At 39.1% G+C, this 23,255-nt stretch overlaps 1 protein-coding gene across 11 annotated transcripts in view; it reads left to right on the top strand.

Annotated features, from left to right (window-relative positions):
* Positions 1-23,255, top strand: part of Vps13 (vacuolar protein sorting 13C) — a 1,483,510-nt gene that overhangs the window by 1,113,187 nt on the left and 347,068 nt on the right. For 8 of the 11 annotated variants that reach the window (XM_076210284.1, XM_076210280.1, XM_076210283.1 and 5 more), the window contains 2 exons: positions 3,031-3,093; positions 4,279-4,332. The exons of 1 other annotated variant lie outside the window; for it this stretch is intronic. In XM_076210284.1, coding sequence (XP_076066399.1) covers positions 3,031-3,093; positions 4,279-4,332 — 117 coding nt within the window. The remainder of the gene's footprint in view (positions 1-3,030; positions 3,094-4,278; positions 4,333-23,255) is intronic. 2 more of the 11 variants (XM_076210282.1, XM_076210281.1) reach the window with 2 other exon arrangements.

Here is a 23,255-nt window from a genome sequence, read left to right as displayed (position 1 = left end):
CAGAAAAAAAACGATCAAGCCTATTCAAGCCTCGATCAAACCACAGACTGGAACAGATGTCTAAAGCAAGCATTGATATGCAGTACTTTTTCAATCAATTTTGAAGAAACGCCTAGCTTTGTTTATGCGATAGGGAGCTATGTTTATAGAGTGACTGAAATAATAAGATAGAGTATTTCACTGATGAAGAAGAAAGACAAAAATATAGTGAACCAATAAAGAGTTCCATCACTGAAATGCTGAAAATAAATCAAAGGTTAGATAACACTGCTTTTTCAGGGTTAGCTAAAGAAAGTGGAATACTAGGTAAAGGTTTAGAATGGGGGAGAGAATAAAGGTATAGAAATATCCTAAGAATTCAGAATATCAAAGGATTAATAAATATCCTAAGAATTCAGAATATCAAAGGATTAATAAATATCCTAAGAATTCAGAATATCAAAGGATTAATAAATGAAATGGGTAATAGATCTGAAAGCTGAATACAGGGCAATGTATAAAGAAATGAATCAGTTAAAACTTCAAAATGCTTAAACCATCAGAGCTTAATAATCTAAAAAAGGAATTTATCATTGTCAAAAGTGAGAATGATGAATGAAAAATGAAGATACAAACAAAAACAAGGCTTTGAAAAAAGAAATAAAATACCAAATACAAGTGGTGACCAAGAAAGTGGGAGAAACAATAAAAGAGACAGATCTCCAAGAAATGAAAAAAATCGATGGAAAGTGGAAAAAAAAAAATAACAAATAGCAAACATTTCTGGAGCCTTGGGGCACTCCACTGATCACCTCTTCCCAACCTGAATATTTTTCTCTGAGTACTAATCTCATCTTTCTACCAATCAGGAAGTCCTCCATCCATTTTAGTAGATTCCCTTGTATCCCTTCTATATGTTCAAGTTTCTTTAATATTTTTTTGTGTGGTACTTTGTCAAAAGCTTTTTGTAAGTCCAGGAAGGCACAGTCAGCCCATCCATTTCTTTCTTGCACTATGTCTATTAATCTTGAGTAGAAACATATTAAGTTTGTGGTACATGATCTTCCTTGTCTGAACCCAAATTGTCTTGGGTTTATCATATTGTTGTCTAGGTGTTTTACCCATCTATTCTTGATTATTTTCTCACAAAGTTTGGCTATAGTGCTTGTTAGTGAGACTGGCCTATAGTTAGTTGGTTCTTCCTTGTTTCCTCTTTTATATATTGGTACAATGTTAGCATTTTTCCAGTGTTTTGGTATTTTTCCCTCTGAGTGAGCAATTTGTTATGTATTTTGTATGTTAGCTCTTCTTTGCATTCTTTTAGAATACAATTTGCAATTCCATCCTTGCCATGTGATTTCCTGACATCAAGTTTTGATAGGTGTTCTAATATTTCTTTTTGTGCTATTGTTATGTTGCTCATGGGGGGAGATCACCTTTCATTACCTTCATTCCAATATTGTGTTTTCTCTGTAGTGAAAACAGAATTAAAGTGATTTTTCATGATTTCGGCCGTTTCTAAATCTTCTGTGTATTCTATATTTCCTTGGCGTAGTTTCACCATTTCTTGCTTGGTTTTAAGTTTATCATTCACATATTGATAGAATAGTTTGGGTTGCTCTTTGCATTTATCTATAATATCCTTTTCATGGTTCCTTTTTTCCTCTCTTCTCACTTTAACATACTCATTTCTATAGTTTATATAGACTTGCCATTTTCCAGGTTTTTTATCTTTTCTCCACCTTTTCCAAGCTCTGTCCCTTCTGTCTTTTGCCTCACTGCATCTTTTGTTGAACCAGCATTTAATGTACACTCTCGCTTCTGTCTTGGTACATGCTTATTTACCCCTTCATTGTAATTATCCATCAAGATATTCCATTTCTCTTCCATTTTTGTCTCTTTTATGTAAAATTTTTCCCGGTTTGCATTCTGGAAGAATTTCTTTAGTTTTGCAAAGTCCGTTTTGTTTTACATCAATCCTCCTTTCCTATGCTTTTCATATCTCTCCATGTACATTTCTTCCTTTAGTTCAGTTTCAATGAGTATATGGTCACTCTTTACAATTGGTGTCTTGGATTTTATCCACAATTTCAGGTTCTGTTGTAAATATTAAATCTAGTTTCGACAGCTCTTCGTTGTTTCTGTATCTGGTGTTTTCACTGACCCACTGAGTCATTGCATATTCCATGGTCATATCTAGTCATACCTGACCCCACAAGTCGTCTCCTCCTTGCACTGTGATGCCTTTCCCAACAAATTTCTTTGCAATTGAAGTCCCCTATAATTACCAGATTTTCCATGTCCATTAGTATCTTGTTTAATGATTGCCTTGTGTCTTCTAACATTTCCATATGCTCATTCTTTTTCCAAGTGTTTGTTTTTGTGAGCACATAAGTCACCACAAACTTTCTACTTTTCATGTTCTTGTCTTTGACTTTTATCATGATCAGTTCTATTTTTGTCACATTCAAGTTTTTCTTGGCCAAGAACATGATTCCTCCTCCATGTTTCTTGTCTCTGTTTATAATCCAGTAATTATATAGTCCATTTCCAACATTGTTTAGTCTCCACAATTCCCATTATGTCTATTTTTTTCTAGCAGGTAATCATTAAGTTTGTTCAGTCCTGAAATTAATCCATCGATGTTGGTATAGGCCACTTTCAATTTTCATCTTTCCTTTTTTTAACCATTCTGATGTACCTTTTCATCAGAATGGGCTAACCAAAGACATAAAAAAAAAAAAAAAAATGGAGAGAGAAGAAAATTGAAAGTGGCTTATAATGAATGTATTATGATGCATCATTGTATATCTGGCATCCTAATGTGCACTGGAGTATTAGACCCATATTGAAGAGGTTAACTGTTGTGAGGAATGATGAGAAAGAAAGAAAAAGATTATTATGTCATTTCATGCCAATTTATTGAAGCAGAGATTTTGATATTCCAGAACATCTCTGTACTCGAAGTGGACCAAAAAGAAATTGTAAACATGTCATAGTTGGATCTTTACTTTTAGCTTTATTGATATGAATCTTCCATTAAAATTTCAGAAATCTAAAAAAATGGAGAAGAGTGTGGCCAACACACCAGAAACCCCAAGTACCCCACTCAAGGTACTCCTTGCATGATTGGGTTGGCTCTGCACCTGCACATAGTCTACAGCAAGCCTGACTCATCCTAATTTTTAGTCTCATTTACTTTGCAGACTTTGTTATAGATACTTTTCTCATTTCAGTCTTGTTTTCCAGCTAGTAGAATCATTATGGGCCTGCCAGTTTATTTTTCTGCATTTATTATTATATTTGAAAAGCATTGTATATTTATGTCATTGTACAGCTGTGTTGTTTTAGAGGAGTTGATTGGATATGATGTATTAGCACATTTGTGTCTTGTGGTGATAAAGTTGCAATTTTTTTGTTTCTATTTATTAATTTGTTTGTTTATTTGTTTATTTTTTCATAGTGCATAAGACTTATGGAAACTAGTAATACTCCATTCCTTGTAGTGTTTCATGATGACTAACAGATATTCATATCAATTTTGAACATTCATTTTTTAATTTCTCACAGTTAAATATGGACGTTACTGTGGGGACCAGTTGTCATATGAAAATTATTTTGTTTTAGCAAAGGCTTGGCTATCCCTACAGGAAGACAGCAAAGCCTTAACCCCTTCCATACGGTGCCGCACACGTAGGCGTCATGGACTTAGATCTCGGTGGCAGCAGCCAATGCCAGCCGTACGACGTGTCGTAATAATACTCGCATCATAAAATATAGTCACCGCTTATATCGATCATTCTCTCTTCACCCGTGAATTTTGATAACCATAGAAAATGCGATTACAAAAGAATTAGAAAGAATGTCATTATGGAGGGGCTACTACAATAAATATAATCAAGACGCTGATATGGCAGCCTCGCGAATACACTCGCTCCCCATGACGCCTACGTGTGCGGCACCATATGGAAGGGGTTAAAGCTATTAGAATAAACAATTTTTTTTTGTGTTGCAGCTTTTTCTTGTTAATTCAGGGCACTTGAATTTAGAGCAGTTGACTTGTTTAATGTCTGCAGTGTCTGTTTGATTTCACTGTATTAGAAGTGTGTGATATCTATTCATGGACTATGACTACTCTTTGTTTAGTTCTGAATATTTGCTTCTGTGTTTCTTGTAAAGGAGCTTTTATTGTGATATTACTTGCCTATTTTCAGTTGGCTCTAGAATTAATTTCTTCTAAAGTGCTTTTCATAACTGTTGATGCAAGAGAATGTGTAGTTCATACATAATTCCTTCCAGCGCTGGGCTTCTGTATGTACTCTCATCACCAGCAAAACTAAAAAGCAAAGAATGGTAAGTTAAGTGAGTAGGAACCAGCTGCACACATGAGTGTGATGAGATGTGTTGATTGCTGTGTTGCTTGTTAATTTTGCATGTTGACTTTGCATTGTTCAAATTCAGCATAAAAAGAAGAGAATGATGATACAAGATGTTCAGATTTAATTGGGTTTTGTCTTCATACATTAGATATAATTTTCTTTGGTTTGCATGGTGAAAATAGTAGAGAATAAATAGATTATTTACATGGCAAATTGTATAGGATTTTGATGAGTCCTCAACATAATTCTAATAATACAGTGATACTTGATAGATTTTGTTGTAGCTAATGCCATACTTTTCTAGTTGTATTTACCTAGTTGTATTATACAGGAAGGGAGCTATGCTTGTAGTGACCCTTCTTTGTATCTTTCAGCATCAGGTTTGTTCTTAAATTCTTGTATAGTATTTGCACACACTGTTGCCTCATCCAATTTATTCCACATATCTACTACTCTGTGTGGGAAATTATGTTAGCTCTGTTGCTATCAACACTTTCAGTTCCCTTCTCTCCTTAATTACTGGATTTAATTCTGTTAACTGTTTCTTCTGTGATATAATTTTTCTTCATTCTCTTTCTACTTTCTTCACTTTCTTTTTATCATCTTATAATTGTAAGTCACTCATCTGTCATTCCCATGCCTCTTTTGTCCTACTTAGTCAAGTATTTAGTATCAGTATGGGGTGAATTAAATGTAATTTTCTTTTTCTTTTCTTCCAAATAATATTACACTTCTACAACTTATTTGTAGTAATTACAGCAGAGGAATCCCACCTGGGATCCTTTTACACCCACCAAGCCAAGTCTGCTTCGACATCACTCTTTAATTCATCCATTAACTTTGAACATTACAAATAAATGCCACCCTGTAAGGGTGTGACTTTACCTCTGTGCACCAATAATTTCTCTCCTGCACCCTTTTCTCCAATTAGAAAGGCTGTTATACTGTCTCAAGCAATACTGCTTATGCAAGCAATCTTGTTACGAAGCAAAATGGCTTAGCGTTAACAATTCACAGTATCAGCACCTCTATCGATGCCCTAGCTTGAGTTTACAAACATTGGATGGTGAGCAAGAATATGCAACTCTGCAACTCCTTAGCGGCCACTGTTTTCAAAACATCTAAGTCGTAAAATGAATTTCTCGCCACCTACCCCTCTATCTACCTACTTCTCTACCTCACTCTACTATCCTCTTACAGGGCTCAGCAGCTACCCTTTGTCATCCCGACCAATTATTTCTACTACACCTCTTACAGGGCTCACTAATATATACTGGTAAAATGTTATCAGTAAAACATGTCAAACATATACATTTCAAAAAAATAAGCAATATCTCCAAAATGCATAAATGTCGATAATAATTCAAGCAGAAAAATGGTGAATAACATACTTGTCAGAAACAACATAGCATAAATCAAAATAATTTGCAACACAGATATAATGCAATGTTAAATTTGCAAAACTCACTACCTTAAGAACATTAAATTTCAATGGAGAATGTTTTCATCTTTTCAAAGATGTTGAGCAATATCCAATAAAAGTTATAAAAGTATTGTAAAGTGTCTCTTCTTGAATTTCAATTTTTGTTTAACACACAATTAATTTTTTTCTAAGACACACTTTTAATGCTTCACAAAATAAGGGTTCAATACGTATGTGAATTGTCCTTAAGTATTGGCAAGATTCTGAGTCTGACCACAGCAAGTCCAAAATGCATAAATGTCGATAATAATTCAAGCAGAAAAATGATGAATGACATACTTGTCAGAAACAACATAGCATAAACCAAAATAATTTGCAACACAGATATAATGCAATGTTAAATTTGCAAAACTCACTACCTTGATTAAGAACATTAAATTTCAATGGAGATTGTTTTCATCTTTTCAAAGGTGTTGAGCAATATGCAATAAAAGTTATAAAAGTATTGTAAAGTGACTCTTCTTGAATTTCAATTTTTGTTTAACACACAATTCATTTTTTAAGACACACTTTTAATGCTTCACAAAATAAGGGTTCAATACTTATGTGAATTGTCCTTAAGTATTGGCAAGATTCTGAGTCTGACCACAGCAGGTCCAAGGTCTTCATGTCTGACCAAAGTAGAATCTCTGCTTGACTCCAAGTTCTAGTAGTTTAGGTCCCCCATCACAAGTACATACATTTGGTCAAAATAAGTTTATCTGTAAAATACATCAAGATTAATATTCAATTCACATATTATATCATCAAGATATTCCCTATACTCCTCTGGTTTTAATGGGTCATTATAATTGATACATAGGGTATCACAGCAGTTAGTTATCTTCATCATCGAATTGTATCCTAACCTTCTTCATATCATCTAAATAGCCTATCAATTCTTCCCTAGTTTCTAAGTGTAAAATCTTGTTCAGTATTTATTTCTACCTGTAGAATCAATTACCCTATATGGACCTGAGTACCTTGGTGAAAGTTTATTATAGGGTGAATGTAGTTTGACCATGACTAAATCTCCTATTTCTAATTCTAGTTTATGTGCTATTTTGTTTTGTTGCTTTTTCATCTCTTGTGAATACTCCTGCATATGTTTTCTAACTCTGGTGAATACTTTGAAAAGTATTTATCCTATTTGAGATATAATCACCTATATTATACACAGGTTTCCACTCTGCAATCAAGGTTTTATATGGAAGAGTTTTGTCTTCCTCAAAATTAATAAAATGAGGTGTTTCACCTGTTGCTATGTTAATTTGGTTGTTCAGAGTACAAACCCAAGGAATCCAAGTATCCCATGTTATACTATGAGAACTTATCATACTTCTAAGACATGTAATAATTTTGTTCCATTACTTTGTGGATGATTCACTAGAATATTTACTTTCTTGATAAACTAAATAAATTTTCCAAGATTTTGTTATTAAATTCAGTTCCATTATCTGAAACTAAGATCTTAGGTGTAGTGAAATTACAGATTATCTGATCATAGATTACGGAAGCAAAAGTCAGCTTTCTTATTTGGAATGGGTTGTAAAATACAAAATCTTGAAAAATAATCATTGGCAACAAATATCTATGTGAACTCTTTCCCAAGGTTTCTGTGGAATGGGATATTAACATTAGGCCATGGGGCATACCATGAAAAGAGGCCTAAAAATGAAGTTTCGTTTGACATCCTAGCGAACTACCTGAAAACACTTGATATTGGGTAATTTTGGGGTGCTCTGCTTGAAAATGGAGCTTTCTGTGCCGTAAAGTTGCACATTAATCCTCTATGGACCAAAACATGCTTAAAAGGTAAAATTCCTGAAACTGGTGAAAATGTCATTAAAATGCAAATTAAAACATTGCAAATGTTTATTGCCTGTTGGAGTATGGGTAATGTACCCAAATGATAGTTATCTTCTGAAAGAAAAAAAACAAAAAAAAAACTGCATTAACCCTACACGGGCCAAAGTCAGATATTGAGATAATAATCAGTGTCAAACTATAGAATGTCTGCAAAAAGAATGTAAGAATAATTCATTAAAATAAGAACTGTATCATATTATTTAGGACTGGCCTTTCTGAATGTTTCACTGAAATTAACTTAATATTAACCCTCTTGACACCACATCAAAAAGATAAAAATATGATGTGTGCATCCACGCAGACAGGCCATGCCATTCCATTCAAAATCACTCTATGTCATGCCATTCAAGACTATCAGATGCAGTTATTTCAATCTATTTCCAAACATGCATCAATGAATGTGATGACTTAAACCATCTCACTTTTTTGCAAATCCTGAATTTAAATTTAGGGAATGTCGACACACGTTCTCTTTGACATGGTAAGTCCAATTTGACTTAATAGAAAGAATACTTTGATTTCAAATATCTCGTGGCTAATTACAATACTAAATTTAAGTATTCTAAGTATGTACATTTAATTGTCTCTCTAATGATAACTTTGTCTCTCTTCAATTACTCTACATCGCTTTCCTCAGAATCCAGTTCCGACACTGGGTCCACCTCATCTTCAATTTCATTGGACTTGTCAAAGTTTGAGCAGTCTCTGTATTTGCAAAGTTCTGTGCAGGGCAGGCTATGTTCACGGCATGAGCATTTTCCCTTGTTGCAGCCAGTCTTTTTACAAGCACAAGCGATGAACTTCAAGAGAGAGTCCGGTGCATATGGCATGTTAATCCACACAGGGACAAGGCAACCATCCTCCAGGTTCCAACCAAAGTCAGTGGGAGAAGGGCATTCCATGTGTTTCTGAAGACATCTCCTTTGGATGGCGGATTGATAGTTTGCTCTCTTTAGGTGATTCACCAGGCTGTCTCTGTTTGGCGGAAGGGTGCTGTCAATCTTAAACAGATACCCAAAGATCTCTCTGGCACTGTCCACTGAATCCTTGTCTTTCTTTCCATAAAGCGAGCACACAAACTTCTCAACAGCTGGAAGGATGGTTTCATCTACATCCCAGTTTGTTCCAAGGGCCTGGAATAACTGCTGAAAGTCCTCTTGTTTTGTCATCATGTTGAAGGCTTTAACTTTTCCCTGGCCTCTGAATGCACTGGTGCTATCACAACCCGTAAAACAGTGAATTCCAGTGAGGGCTTCAGAAACCATTTCACCTAGATTTTCTTGCATCTTGTTCAGGTTGATTGTACGGCTGTCACTACATGGACCAATGTGCAAGAATAGTCCTGGGATTGACCTTGAAAAGGCAACAGCTATGACAAAGACATCGGTGTCTTGACTGTGAATGATGACATTTGACATGCCTGCATCCGATGCATGTCTAGCATGAAGCAGCATTCTAGTATCTGCTTCTTCATGATCACTGGAAAGCTCTTCTACTGTCAACACATTCATGACTCCACCAACATCCCTCAACCTATGACAGCTGTCTTTGTGCCCAATGAACACATCTACACCCTCTAGCTTCTCTGGGGAGACACTTTTCCATTGCTCAAACAAGAACTCAATCAGTTGCTCTTTGTTTTCACCACACCCAAGGAACTTCTTGAATTGCCATGGTGTCTTTTGGTCTGGGCCCGTGATCTTTATCCTCTGAAATCCAGCAGAAGCCCGCCTCTCCCGTTCATTTCCTTTGATGCTCTGCTGTGGATATCGATCAGGTACAAAGTTGATTCTCCCTACTGCATGCTTTCTGGCAATAGAGATAACCCTGTCAAGCACCTTGCCTGCTAATTTACCAAAGGTGAATGGGATATCCTTGATTTCTTGTAACAGTGCCATCCCATCCAAAATCCATGCAGTTGACTCTTTACTTGGCAGGTCCGTGTCAGGAGAGTGAAGACCTATGATATGCCTGTGCAGTGCTGCCTTGTCTGTCTTTGCCAGTGATCCATTGCTTGTTAAAGCTGGTGGTAATGGGTGCAAGCTGTGCTTCAATGCTTCTTTCATGTCCACATTCATAGCCTTCCCAACAACGACCATTCTCCCCAACAGATCAGTGCTTGACTTCAGTTCCATTGTTTTGGTTCTGTCCCTGTTGATCACTTTCTTTGAAACATCAGAAAATGTCTTTAGTTTCTGGAGCTTTATTGGAGAATATATGTCCTTCTCCTGACCAATCAATATTTCATCTACGTAGCATTGGTAGGCCAACTGCCCTACTTCTTCAGCTCTCTTTAAGTCCTTTTCAATACCTGGAGAAACTACGCCACCTGTAGCCAAGTTAACAATACCTTCATCAGTTATGGAGAATGGGTTGAACATGCCTGTAACTGTGGAAATTACACCCTGTACAGATTTTTCATCTGTAGAGATCCTGGATTGATCTAAGTCAATGAGCCTAGCTTGCCTTTCAGCTAAAGCTGTGTCATATTCAAGGACCTTTGTGTGTGACCATTCATCAATCCTATCAGTTGGGATGATCCTGTCAGGTGGTGCATGGTCATCCCCAGTGCTAGATATTTTGGGATGTCTTTTTTTCCCTTGGAGGCAGGATACACAATATCCTGTGCTATTGAGTAAATTTTGCATTGCACATCAGAGTCTGGGATTGGAACATACCCCTCCATCTGGACATCATCATTTTCACCAACAATCCATGCCAAGAAATTATGTAGTTCTGCTGGGATGAACTTCTTGACTGCCTCATCATCTACAAACTTGGTTTGGGTGGCCAAGGTCCACAGTCATTTGGAATCATGGAAATCAAGCTGCGCATAAACATTGCTGCTCTGTATAGGTCTCTGATGGATTCGTGTGAGTGTGAATTGCGTTCTCCACAGATGCCCTCCCCAACATCAGTCTCTGAATCTGAGAGCTCGCTAATCTCTGTGGAGCTCTCTTCTTGCACAATGTTAAAATTCAGTACACAATCATATAGAACTAATTCACAAAGACTGTGGGTTCTGTTCTTCAGGAAGACAAGGTCTGGATATTTCTGTTGCAGGTGATGCTTCAGTAGGCAAATTTGGTAAATTGGTGGTGACTCCTGATTGGTATCTTCATTCATTTTATATTGCACATACACTGCCATCAGCTTCTCCATTCGAATTATCTCCCCACCCTCCATGATTTTGATATGGTTTAACGTCACAAACTCCCCCCTATCGGAAGGCTAGGATGGTGCCCCTCACAGAGGGCTTTGTAGCGTGGAATTTAATGAACCAACAACCCACGCCATAGTCTGGAAATATTAGAACTGGAGAACTCATGAGTTTATCTTTCAACTTGTCAAAAGCTTGCTGTTATGCAGGTTCCCACATGAACTTTGAGTCGTTCCTTAACAAAGAACTTAATGGATTAGCAATGTCAGCATATCGTTGAATAAATTTTCTATAATATTCTGTTAATCCCAAGAAACTTCTAACTTTTTGTACATTGTTTGGAACTGGAAAATTCTTTACTGCTTCAACCTTTGAATTCACTGTAATAAGTCCATGCCTGTCTATCTTATATCCCAAATAAATAACACTGTCCTTGAAGAACTTACATTTTTCAAGTTTCACTTTCAATCCTGCTTCAACTAGTCTTGAGAATATCAAATAAAATTTCTTAAAGTGCTGAGCTGCTGTCTGGGAAACTATTAAAATATCATCTAGAAATACACTGGCAGTGTTTCCTAACAACCCATCTAGAGCTGTATTCATTAATCTCATGTAAGTTAATGGACTATTACATAACCCAAATGGCATTTGTTTGAACTCATAATGTCCTGTTGGAGTAGAAAATGCTATGAACTCCCGTGAGTCTTCATGCAACTCTATTTGCCAAAAAGCAGATTTGATATCTATAGTGCTAAAATATCTATTCTCAGTTCCCTATCTTTGATAATGGTAACTGGTCACATATGGTGTGCTTATTCATACATAGATACATATACCAAGGCTTTTTTCCCCCTTACCAGGGGGGTAGCCAAAAAGGACAAGGCACAAAAACACTCCACACCCCTCCACCCTCCCTCCCATCTTAGCACCTCCTAGATGACGGGTCATCCCTGCACCCTGTCCACTGCCCTGGGTCAGAAGCAGTGTCGCAGGACACAGCACATCCACAGCAAGGCCGCTTCATTAAATCGGCGACCCCCCCCTCTCCGTCCCCCCATATAAAGGAGAGGATGGGGAGAAATCCCTTCGGGCTGCGTCAAAATTTCTGCTCACACACACTACCTTATTCAATTCCCTATAATCAATAACTGGGTGCATAGTACCATCTGATTTTGGCACCAGATTCAAAGGGAAGTTCCACTCACTTTTACTATGTTCAATAATATCCTGCAATAACAGTTCAGTGATCAGTTTATCTACAATGACTAGTCTAGAGTGAGGAACTCTGTAGACAGAAATATAAATAGGGTGAGTCCCTGGTTTTAATCTAATCTGATGTTTTAAAACAGTTGTTTTGCCTAAGGCGTCCCCCGGCAAAGCAATTGCTTTATTGTGCTTCATGAGTAAAGCAACTAATCTTTCATCCAACTCAGGGCAACTAGTAGGTTCTAGTTAATTCTTGTATTTTTTTCCCAACTCTGTTTCTTCCTGAACTGAACAGATTGATGAAATTGGTAATTCCACCTCAGTACTCTCATTTAAAATCTTAATGGGTTTTGTACACACCTGAAAACATCCTATTTATGTACCTTTCCTTAAGACTATATCTATATTCAAAGTATTAATCATTAATATTTCTACTGTGTTCTTATTTGACTTATAAATCCCAATTTCAAACCTTTTAATCTAATTGATTCTGGGATGGTTAAAATTTCAGAGTCTACAGTGACTCCTTTCAACCGGACTTCTACCCTGTTAATTGCTCTGGAGTATAATAATGTCAACTTTATTATGCCACCATCTACAATTTGCAAGGCCTCATTTGCACTTGATTAGTAATTTCTGGGATTTCTTGAACATCTGAGTTTTGTTCACTATATGTGGCTTTACTTTCTATTGGTCTGGACCACTTGGCCTTGTTATCTAAAATACAAATGTTATCTTTCCTATCTATTTCTAGGGATTCTTGATTCCTGTCACTGGTCATAAGTCTGGTTGATTTAAAAATGGAATTAATTGTGATTTCACTACGATCCCTAAGTCAGCAGGACATTTGACCATGTTCTCTTTTCTCATAGTTGCAAATCCTATCAACAAATCTCCTGGAAAAACAGATTCTTCTACAACTATCACTGGAATGTCCAAATGTTAATTTGTATATAAGATGACTTCTGGTTCAACCTTACCTAATATTTTTAACTGATTTTCAGTTACTCCTTGCAGTGAGTAATGGATTGGTTCCAAGATTTTCACTCCTGGTTTCAACTTATTTAAAACTCTACTAGTTATAACATTAACTACAGATCCTGTATCAATAACTATTTGAATAGGTTTATTGAACCCTCTACCAACAAGGTCCTACAGAAGTAATTGTAATTGTCAGAAGTAATGGGACCTTTCACAGTCAGGCTCGTAGTTTCCTATTAGCGCTAGAATTTTCAATTGTGTGGGAATTCACGGGGCAAAGGGGTGACTTAGCCAATTTGGAAACCGATATTAAGAAAAAAATATGACATAAATTGCTGCATAAGTGTATTCAAAATTTAAAACATGACTCTTAATGTTATAATTTTTACTTACTGGTGTGTGATAAGGCTTTGTTAATCTAATTATAAGATAAAACTAAAAATAGGTAATTATTTTTACTGAAGTAAGTGTAAGCAGTAAAAATTAGAGGATGTCGATTTCGGTTTGTGGAATTTATCTAAGAGTGTCGAAAAATAATGGATATCACTGTCACGTCCTGTATATGAAGATAATCAGTGAGATAAAATATAACAACAGTGGTGGCGGACGTACGAGTATTTGATGCGCGATGTATTGAAGCGATGATTTGAAAAACGTCGCAGCGCTGCGCAGTGTGTCAACAGTTGAAGGGGAAGGAAGCACGCGCTCTGCTTCGCTCTTCTAGTTTCATACAATGGCACAAGCAACTTCTGCAGTACCCAGCCATTTGGAATATCAAGTGCAAAGAATATAAGATGAGAAATATAAAAAGTACAAACATCGAAAGCTGACTTCTTTTCTTTAACAAAATGTAATGTGCGGAATGAAGACATTACCAAAAAACTTTATACCCTGAAAACACAGTTTCACAGGAAAATGACTGCCCTCAATGCATCAAAGAAGTCTGGTGTTGGCACGAAAAATGTATACACTCCAAAGCTGTGGTGGTTTGATTAAATGAGTAGAGCGTCGGCAGACATCCTCTTCCCGTGAAAGCCAAATGATGACTGAGATCTGGTTGTTCGCGTAAGGTATTCGCAGTGGTGTAGTTCGTCCGGACGCTAGTGTTATGGTATCAACACGACTACTGCATCAAATCGCTGATACGTGATGGTACGTGTGGACGGGGCTTTAGTAATCGTACCGGAAAAAAGTCTTCGATACAAAAATATATTTTCTATACATTACCGGTACATAGATTTGAGTATTGCTTGGTGCATTCAATTGAAAGTATATATCAGTATATGTCTATTGAAGTCGGTAGAAAATGACAAATTGCTTGGCTTGATACAATTATAGGCTGTTTTACGAATATAATTATAAATAGAGGCTCAAACAATGCTATATGCCGTTTGCAATCATGAAATTAATTGACTTGAATTTTAGACACAATAATGTGCAACGATATACCTCTGTAAGTCTATAATACTTGCCCCAAAAAGTAATTATTTTTCGGCAAGAATTACAAAATCTGGCGGTGTCTGGTATCAAATCTCTCACTGCGAAAGGTCCCATTGTAATTGTCAGTTTATAACTATCTTTGATGGAGTTTTCTTTCACTTTTCTATCACTCTTATCCTTAACACACTACTCTCTATTTGTATATATATGGGGAATTCTCTATTATTGGCTTATTCTGTGTCTGGGGGGTTTTCTTCTTGTTTTGGGGTGCATACAAAAATTTCTACATTCATGTGTTCTATGTCCTATCCTTTGATGATACAGAAAGGTGGGTTTCTACAACTGTTTTCATTATAACCCTCAATTTGCATACACACATATACCAAAGGATTTTTCCCCCTTACACGGGGGGGGGGTAGCCAAAAAGAAAAAGGCATAGAAATCACTCCCACCCATTTCATTTCCCATATATTCCACTTCCCTCCACCCTCCTCCCTCCCTCCTATCTTGGCACCTCCTGGATGATGGGTCATCCCTGCATCCTGTCCACTGCCCTGGGTCAGAAGAAGTGTTGCAAGACACAGCACATCCACAGCAAGGCCGCTTCATAAATTCGGCAACCCCCCCTCTCCGTCCCCTCATGCAGGAAAGGAGAAGACGGGGAGAAATCCCTTCAGGCTGCATAAAAATTTTTCTGATACATACTTCCTCACCCCCCATCCCCCACCCACTCCCCCTCATGCATCCCAGCCTCATCTATACACAACCCTTCGCCATCCACCCCTATCTTCTGTCCTCTCCCGTCCTTCCTCTACTGACATTCCTCTCTTTTGTAAAGCCCCTTTCACCCCATCCATCCATCTCATCCTATGATGCCCCCTCATATTCACTCCTTCCACACTTCTTTTACTAATCTTTCTTCATTCATTCTTTCCATGTGTCCAAACCATCCTAATACTCTTTCATCAACCCTATCTCCCAGCTCCTTTTCCACCCCTGTTCTCCTCGTCACATCCTCATTTCTCACTCTAGCCTAGTAACTCCTATCATACTTCTCAGACATTTCATCTCAAACACATTCAAACTCCTCTCTTCCTCTCTCAAGTTCCATGTTTCTACCCTGTACATTGCTGTTGGCACAATCACTCCTTCATATAACCTCCTCTTAGCATCCATTCCCAGATGCCTATTTCTCATTACACTTTTTACTCCACCAAGGCATTTACTCGCTTCTCTCAATCCACATTCTACCTCCACCCGCACTCCTCCCTTTCCTGTCACATTTGCACCCAAGTATCTAAAACTATCCACTTCCTCCAGTTTCTCACCCTTAATGCTCACTTCCAGCCTACTGTCACTCTCTCCCCTTGTACATGTCATCACCTTACTTTTGCCCACACTTATCTTCAGTTCCCTTCTTTCACACACCTCAAACTCTGTCACTAACTTCCTCAATCCCTCCTCTGATCCTGCTACAAGTGCAGTGTTGTCGGCAAACAACAACTGGCTCACCTCCCACTTTTCTCCATTTTCTTTAATCATCTCCATCCCCTGACCCACTACCCTTGCATTCACCTCTCTCACCACCCCATCCATGTGACATAACACACCCCATCCATGTGACATAACACACCCCATCCATGTGACATAACACACCCCTGATGAAGTCCCACCTTTACCTCAAACCATTCACTCTCTCCATTTCTAATCCTAACACAAGCTCTACTACTTTCTTAAAAACTCTTGACTGCCCTTAACAGGTTTCCTCCTATCCCATATATCTGCAGTACCTCCCACAGTGCCTTCCTGTCTACCCTGTCGTAAGCCTTTTCCAGATCTATAAAAGCCCCAAAAAACATCCTTACCTTTTCCTATAGCTTTCTCACATATCTGGATTACCACAAAAATCTGATCTACACATCCCCTACCTGTCCTAAAACCACACTGTTCCTCACCAATTACTCCCTCTGTTCCTCTCCTAATCCTCTCAATCAAGACTCTCCCATAAGCCTTCCTAATTACACTCAACAAGCTGATCCCTCTGAAACTACTACACTCACACTTGTCCCCATTTTCTTTGTAAAGCGGAACTATGCAGGCACTCCTCCAGTCCTCTGGCACTCTACCCTCTCTTAAACAAACATTAAATAACCTCACCAGCCAGTCCACCATAACTGTACCTCCATTCTTAAGACATTCTGCATGCCATCCATCCAACCCAGGTGCCTTATTTGCTCTCATCATCTCAACAGCTGCTTTCACATCATCCACCCCTATTTCTCCTCCATTTTCCTCACTCATCACAGTCATTTTCTTAGCACTTCCCACTGCAACTACCTTTCCCTCCCTATCCTCCTCCACATTTAGCAACTCCCTAAAATACTCTGCCCACCTTCCTCTCACTGCCTTCTCTTCCACTATCATCTCTCCATCTGCACCTTTTACCTTTTCTTTACTTGATTTGCCACCTCTTCCTCTTTTAATTTCCTTCCAAAACATCTTTTTATTACTTTCAAAATTTTCTGTCATACTCTTTCCCCATTTCACATCTGCTCTCCTCTTTGTTTCCTTTATCTTATGCTTAACTTTCTTTCTCTTTACTTTGTACCTCTCATAAGATTCCCTCATCCTAATTTGTAGCCAATCTATGAATGCCTGCTTCTTCTCTTCCACACCCTTCTTTGCTTCCTCATCCCACCACTCACTACCCTTCTCTCTATTTCCTCCCGCCCTCCTTGTTCCATACACCATCTTTGCTCACCTTATGACTCCCTCCTTGAACCATCCCCATTCCTCCTCCACTCCTAGTTCTACTCTATCCTTTACTCTCTCCCACTCCTCTCTCAACTTCTTCTTATTCTCCTTTTTTTCCTCATTTAAGCAGTTCACTCTAAGTACCTCCCTACCTTCTGCCCTTTTCCTCTTTCTCCACCTATGCTCCACTCTCAATTTACCTTCCACCAGGAAATGATCTGACATTCCCCCACTCTCTCCCCTTAGAACATGTACATCCTTAAGTCTTCCTACCATACTCCTAGTCACCACTATATAGTCCATTAATGCTCTATCATCCCACTCCTGCCACCACCCTTCCATCCACCACCCTCTCCCTTGTGTATTTATGCTTGACTTTCTTCTTAAACACTGTATTTGCTATCATCAACTCTCTTTCAAGACACATCTCCACCATCAACTCTCCACTACAATTTTTGGCTCAAACTCCATACTTTCCAATCACTCTGTCAATTGGTTCATTTCTTACCCTAGCATTTAAGTCTCCCAATACAACTACATTGACATTTCTCCCTAATCCCTCTATGCACTCATATCTACCCAAAATGCCTCCCTTTCCTCTATGTTCTTCTCACTACCAGGCCCATACGCACTTAGAAAAACCCACATCTCCTTTCCCAGCTTCACCTTCATCCACATCAACCTTGATGACACCTCCTTCCACTCCACTACCCGCTTACTTATCTCTTCACCTACTAGTATAGCCACCCCTTCTCTCCCTTGTCCTCTCTTCACTCCTGAGTACCTCCCAACTACACTCCCAAACTCACACTTGCCCTTTCCTTTCATTTTAGTTTCACTCAAAGCCAGTACATCCATCTATCTTCTCACAAACATACTGCCTATCTCTTCCCTTTTACTCTCATCTGTACCACATCTATGCACATTTAAAGACCCAAACCTTAGGGTAATGGTTGGAAAGCTCCCAGACCCTCTTATGCCTTTTCTTTCTTTTTTAGGAATGTCCCCTATTGGGGCTACAGGTAGTGGGACTCCTAATCCCATCCCCCGTCCCTTTTTTGTCGCCTTATATGACTCAAGTGGAAATACTTGGTGGCAGTATTCTTTTCCCCCACCACAGGGTAGGCGAAAAAAGGAAATGAATATTCAGAGAAATGGTACAGGACAGTAACAAGGGGTTGGGGGACAGCATAACGGAGGGACAGTCATCGTTTCTCAATGTACAGAGTTTCCCTCTATCACAGACAAAATGATGTGTGGCTCTGGTCCGTAGGGGCGCCCCATATAGACCCTAAAGTATCAACTGCATGCTATTTTGCCACAATAAAATGCAGCCAGTACCCCAGACGAGGTATTGCAATTTCTACAAATAGTTCCATAATAACAGTCTTGTCCTTTATGCCTCCAAGTATGATAATTGTAACATACAATTCTAGTGTCCTTTGATGGGCTTCTAACTCTGTTTCCAAATTCTCTGTTCTTGTACTCACTTCTAGAGTTCCTACTTTCTTTCTGTTGTCCCACTCTCATAACATATGGATTTATGATTCATATCTCACTGTACCCTTGAAGAAGATAATCTACCTCCCCTAAATTCATAGTTGCCTTGAGATCTTTATACAGCTTTTCTGCCATTAAGTTATCAGAATTTTTTGTTAACAATCCAAATATGATTAATTTTATTACCTGAGAAACTTTCATTTTGTCACTAGATCTGTCTATCCAATCTGAATCTTTCAAGATAGAATTCATGACTTTTGACCATTTATCTAATCTTTCTAAGTATTCTGTGTCTGATTCACTTGTTCTAACTTCTTTGATCATTCTAACCAAAGACCTGATAGGATGCTGATCACGCTTTGACATGGAATGTTTAATGAAGAGTTTTTTATACTCTTCATATTTGTTGATATCTTTCATTTGCTGGAATATATGGTAAACCTAGCTCTACCTTTCTCAGGATCTACATTCTCTTTTAAAATTTCTATTTTCTTTTTTCATTTGTTATATTTTTGCTTATAATTAAGGTATCTATCATGTTAAGAAACTTATTAACTCCTAAGGTGTTTTAATCACCGGTGAATTTAGGAATGATTGAGAGGATTAGGAGAGGAACAGAGGGAGTAATTGGTGAGGAACAGTGTGGGTTTAGGGCAGGTAGAGGTTGTGTAGATCAGATTTTTGTGGTAAGACAGATATGTGAGAAAGCTATAGGAAAGGGGAGGTATGTTTTTTGGGCCTTTATGGATCTGGAAAGGGCTTACGACAGGGTAGACAGAGGGGCACTGTGGGAGGTTGTGCGGATGTACGGGATGGGAGGGGGGCTTCTCGGAGCTGTCAGGAGTTTTTATGAGAGTGGTAGAGCTTGTGTCGGGATTGGAAGTGGAGAGTGTGAGTGGTTTGAGGTAAAGGTGGGACTTCGTCAAGGATGCGTTATGTCACCCTGGCTGTTCAACTTATACATGGATGGGGTAGTGTGAGAGGTAAATGCAAGGGTAGGGTCAGGGATTGGAGATGGTAAAAGAAAATGGAGAAAAGTGGGAGGTGAGCCAGCTGTTGTTTGCGGACGACACTGCGCTTGTGGCAGGATCAGAGGGATTGTGGAGGTTGGTGGCAGAGTTTGGGAGAGTGTGTGATGGAGGAGGGCTGAAGATAAATGTGGGTAAAAGTAAGGTGATGAGATGTACAAGGGGTGAAAGCGGCAGTAGTCTGGAAGTGAGCATTGGGGGAGAGCAGCTGGAGGAGGTGGATAGTTTTAGATACTTGGGTGCAAATGTGGCAGGAGAAGGTGGAGGTAGAGTGTAGATTGAGAGAGGTGAGTCGGTGCCTTGGTGGATTAAAGGGTGTAGTGAGGAATAGAAATTTGGGAGTGGATGCTGAGAGGAGACTGTATGAAGGAGTGATTGTGCCAACAGCACTGTATGGAGCAGAAACATGGAACATGAAAGAGGAAGAGAGAAGGAGCTTGAATGTGTTTGAGATGAACTGTCTGAGAAGTATGATGGGGGTTGCTAGGCTGGATAGAGTGAGAAATGAGGAGGTGAGGTGGAGAACAGGGGTGGAGGGGGAGCTGGTAGATAGGGTTGATGAAAGAGTATTGCGATGGTTTGGACACATGGAAAGAATGAGTGAAGAAAGACTAGTAAAGGAGGTATGGAAGGCAGATGTGGAGGGAGTGAACATGAGGGGACGTCCTGGGATGGGATGGATGGATGGGGTGAAGGGGGCTTTGGGGAAGAGGGGAATGTCTGTTGAGGGCTGACGGGAGAGGACGGAAGACAGGGGTGAATGGAGAATGGTTGTATGTGGAGGATGTTGTGATGCATGAGGGGGAATGGACGGGGGAATGGGGGGTGAGGTAGTGTGTGTGAGCAAAATTTTGACGCAGCCCGAAGGGATTTCTCCCCGTCCTCTCCTGTATATGGGAGGACGGAGAGGGGGGGTCGCCAATTTAATTAAGCGGCTTTACTGTGGATGTGCTGTATCTTGCGACACTGCTTCTGACCCAGGGCAGTGGACAGGATGCAGGGATGACCCATCATCTAGGAGGTGCTAAGATGGGAGGGAGGGTGGAGGGGTGTGGAGTGTTTTCGGGGATGGAATGGGTGGGAATGATTTTATGCCTTTTCCTTTTTGGCTACCTCCCTGGTAAGGGGGAAAAAGCCTTGGTATATGTATGTATGTATGTATGAATTTAGGAATGTTTATATTTGAGGTATGAACCTCATGACTAAAAACAGTGTTATTAGTGTTATTCATACCTTCAGTAAATTGATTTGACTTGACTGCCTCCACATAGTCTTCCTTACATACGTCAACATCGTCGTTTGTGAAATTCGTCGGTTCTCATCAGTCTCTGTTCACTGCTGCTTTGTAGTGACTCATTCCCTGCTTTGTTGTCTTGTAGATGATAGCCTTGAAGATCGCCTTGAAGACTGCCTTTAAAATTGCCTCGTTCCACTCGTAGTATGAAGACTCCTCGTCCTTGAATTTAACATATGCTTGGTTGTAGTTGTACACTGCGTGGTTGTGGTATGTGCACCGTTTTTAAAGTTGATTGGTGTACCCGTTCACTTTTACCTTAATCTTGTCTAATCACTTTGGAGGAAGATCATCCCACCCCTGCCACCACTGTTAGCTCTGTTGCTACCAACACTTTCAGTTCCCTTCTCTCCTCAATTACTGGATTTAATTCTGTTAACATTTCCTTCTGTGATATGATTTTTCTTCATTCACTTTCTACTTTCTTCACTTTCTTTTTATCATCTTATAATTGTAAGTCACTCATCTGTAGGCCCCATGCCTCTTTTGTCCTACTTAGTCAAGTATTTAGTATCAGTATGGGGTGAATTAAATGTAATTTTCTTTTTCTTTTCTTCCAAATAATATTACGCTTCTACAACTTATTTGTAGTAATTTCAGCAGAGGAATCCCACCTGGGATCCTTTTACACCCACCAAGCCAAGTCTGCTTTGATGTCACTATTTAATTCATCCATTAACTTTAAACATTACAAATAAATGCCACCCTGTAAGGGTGTGACTTTACCTCTGTGCACCAATAATTTCTCTCCTGCACCCTTTTCTCCAATCAGAAAGGCTGTTATACTGTCTCAAGCAATACTGCTTATGTAAGCAATCTTGCTATGAAGCAAAGTGGCTTAGCGTTAACAATTCGCAACATCAGCACCTCTATTGATACCCTAGCTTGTGTTCACAAACATTGGGTGGTGAGCAAGAGTACGCAACTCTGCAACTCATTAACAGCCATTGTTTTCAAAACATCTAAGTCGTAAAATGAATTTCTCACCACCTACCCCTCTATCTACCTATTTGTCTACCTTAATCTACCAGTCTCTTACAAAATATTCTTTTCCGGATCTCTTCTATAACTATCCTTTTTGAGTTTCTTTTCATGTCCTCTTTTTTTCCTCTTGTCCCACTTTAATAGATCATCTCTAGGATTTCCATTCCTTTCATAATTCTGTAAATGGTCAATAGATCTCCTCTTTCTCTTCTTTGTTCCAGGGTTGGTAGTTCCAATTTAGACAATCTTTGTATATTGATTGGAGAGTGTTGGTGCCATCTTTGTCATTGCTCTTTTTATTCTTTCTACATACATATATCAAAGGCTCTTTTCCCCCTTATAAGGGAAGTAGTCAAAAAACAAGGCATAAAAACCACTTCCTCCAATTTCATCCCTATCACACTCCCCCCCCCCCCTCTTCCCTCCGTCTTATCCTGGCACCTCCTGGATGACGGGTCATCCCTGCATCTTGTCCACTGCCCTGGGTCAGAAGCAGTGTCGCAAGACACAGCATGTCCACAGTAAGGCCGCTCTAAATTAAACAGTGTTCCCCCTCTCCATCCTCTCACGCAGAAAAGGAGAAGACTGAGAGAAATCCCTTCGGACTGCGTCAAATTTTTCTCACGCATACTCTCCCCCCCCCATTCCACCTCATGCATCACAACATCATCCATATACAACCATTCTCCACTCACCCCTATCTTCTGTCCTTTCCTGTCCTTCCTCAACAGACATTCCCCTCTTCCCGAAAGCCCCTTTTACCCTATCCATCCATCCCATCTTAGGTCGCCCCCTCATGTTCACTCCTTCTGCATCTGCCTTCCACACCTCTTTTACTAGTCTTTCTTCACTCATTCTTTCCATGTGTCCAAACCATCCCAATACTCTTTCATCCACCCTATCTCCCAACTCCCTTTCCATTCCCCATTCTCCTCCTCACCTCTTCATTTCTCACTCTCTCCAGCCTAGTAACCCCCATCATACTTCTCAGACACCTCATCTCAAACACATTCAAAGTCCTTTCTTCCTCTCCTATGTTCCATGTTTCTGCTCTCTATAGTGCTGTTGGCACAATCACTCCTTCATACAATCTCCTCTCAGCATCCATTCCCAAATATCTATTTCTCATTACACTTTTTAATCCACCAAGGTATTTACTCGGTTCTCTCAATCTACATTCTACCTCCACCCCCACCTTTCCTGCCACATTCGCACCCAA

This window comes from Oratosquilla oratoria, chromosome 27 (assembly GCF_046742065.1).
Source record: "Oratosquilla oratoria isolate Oo_2021 chromosome 27, ASM4674206v1, whole genome shotgun sequence".
Classification (NCBI taxonomy): Eukaryota; Metazoa; Arthropoda; class Malacostraca; order Stomatopoda; family Squillidae; genus Oratosquilla; species Oratosquilla oratoria.
This window is presented reverse-complemented; position numbering and strand designations above follow the sequence as displayed.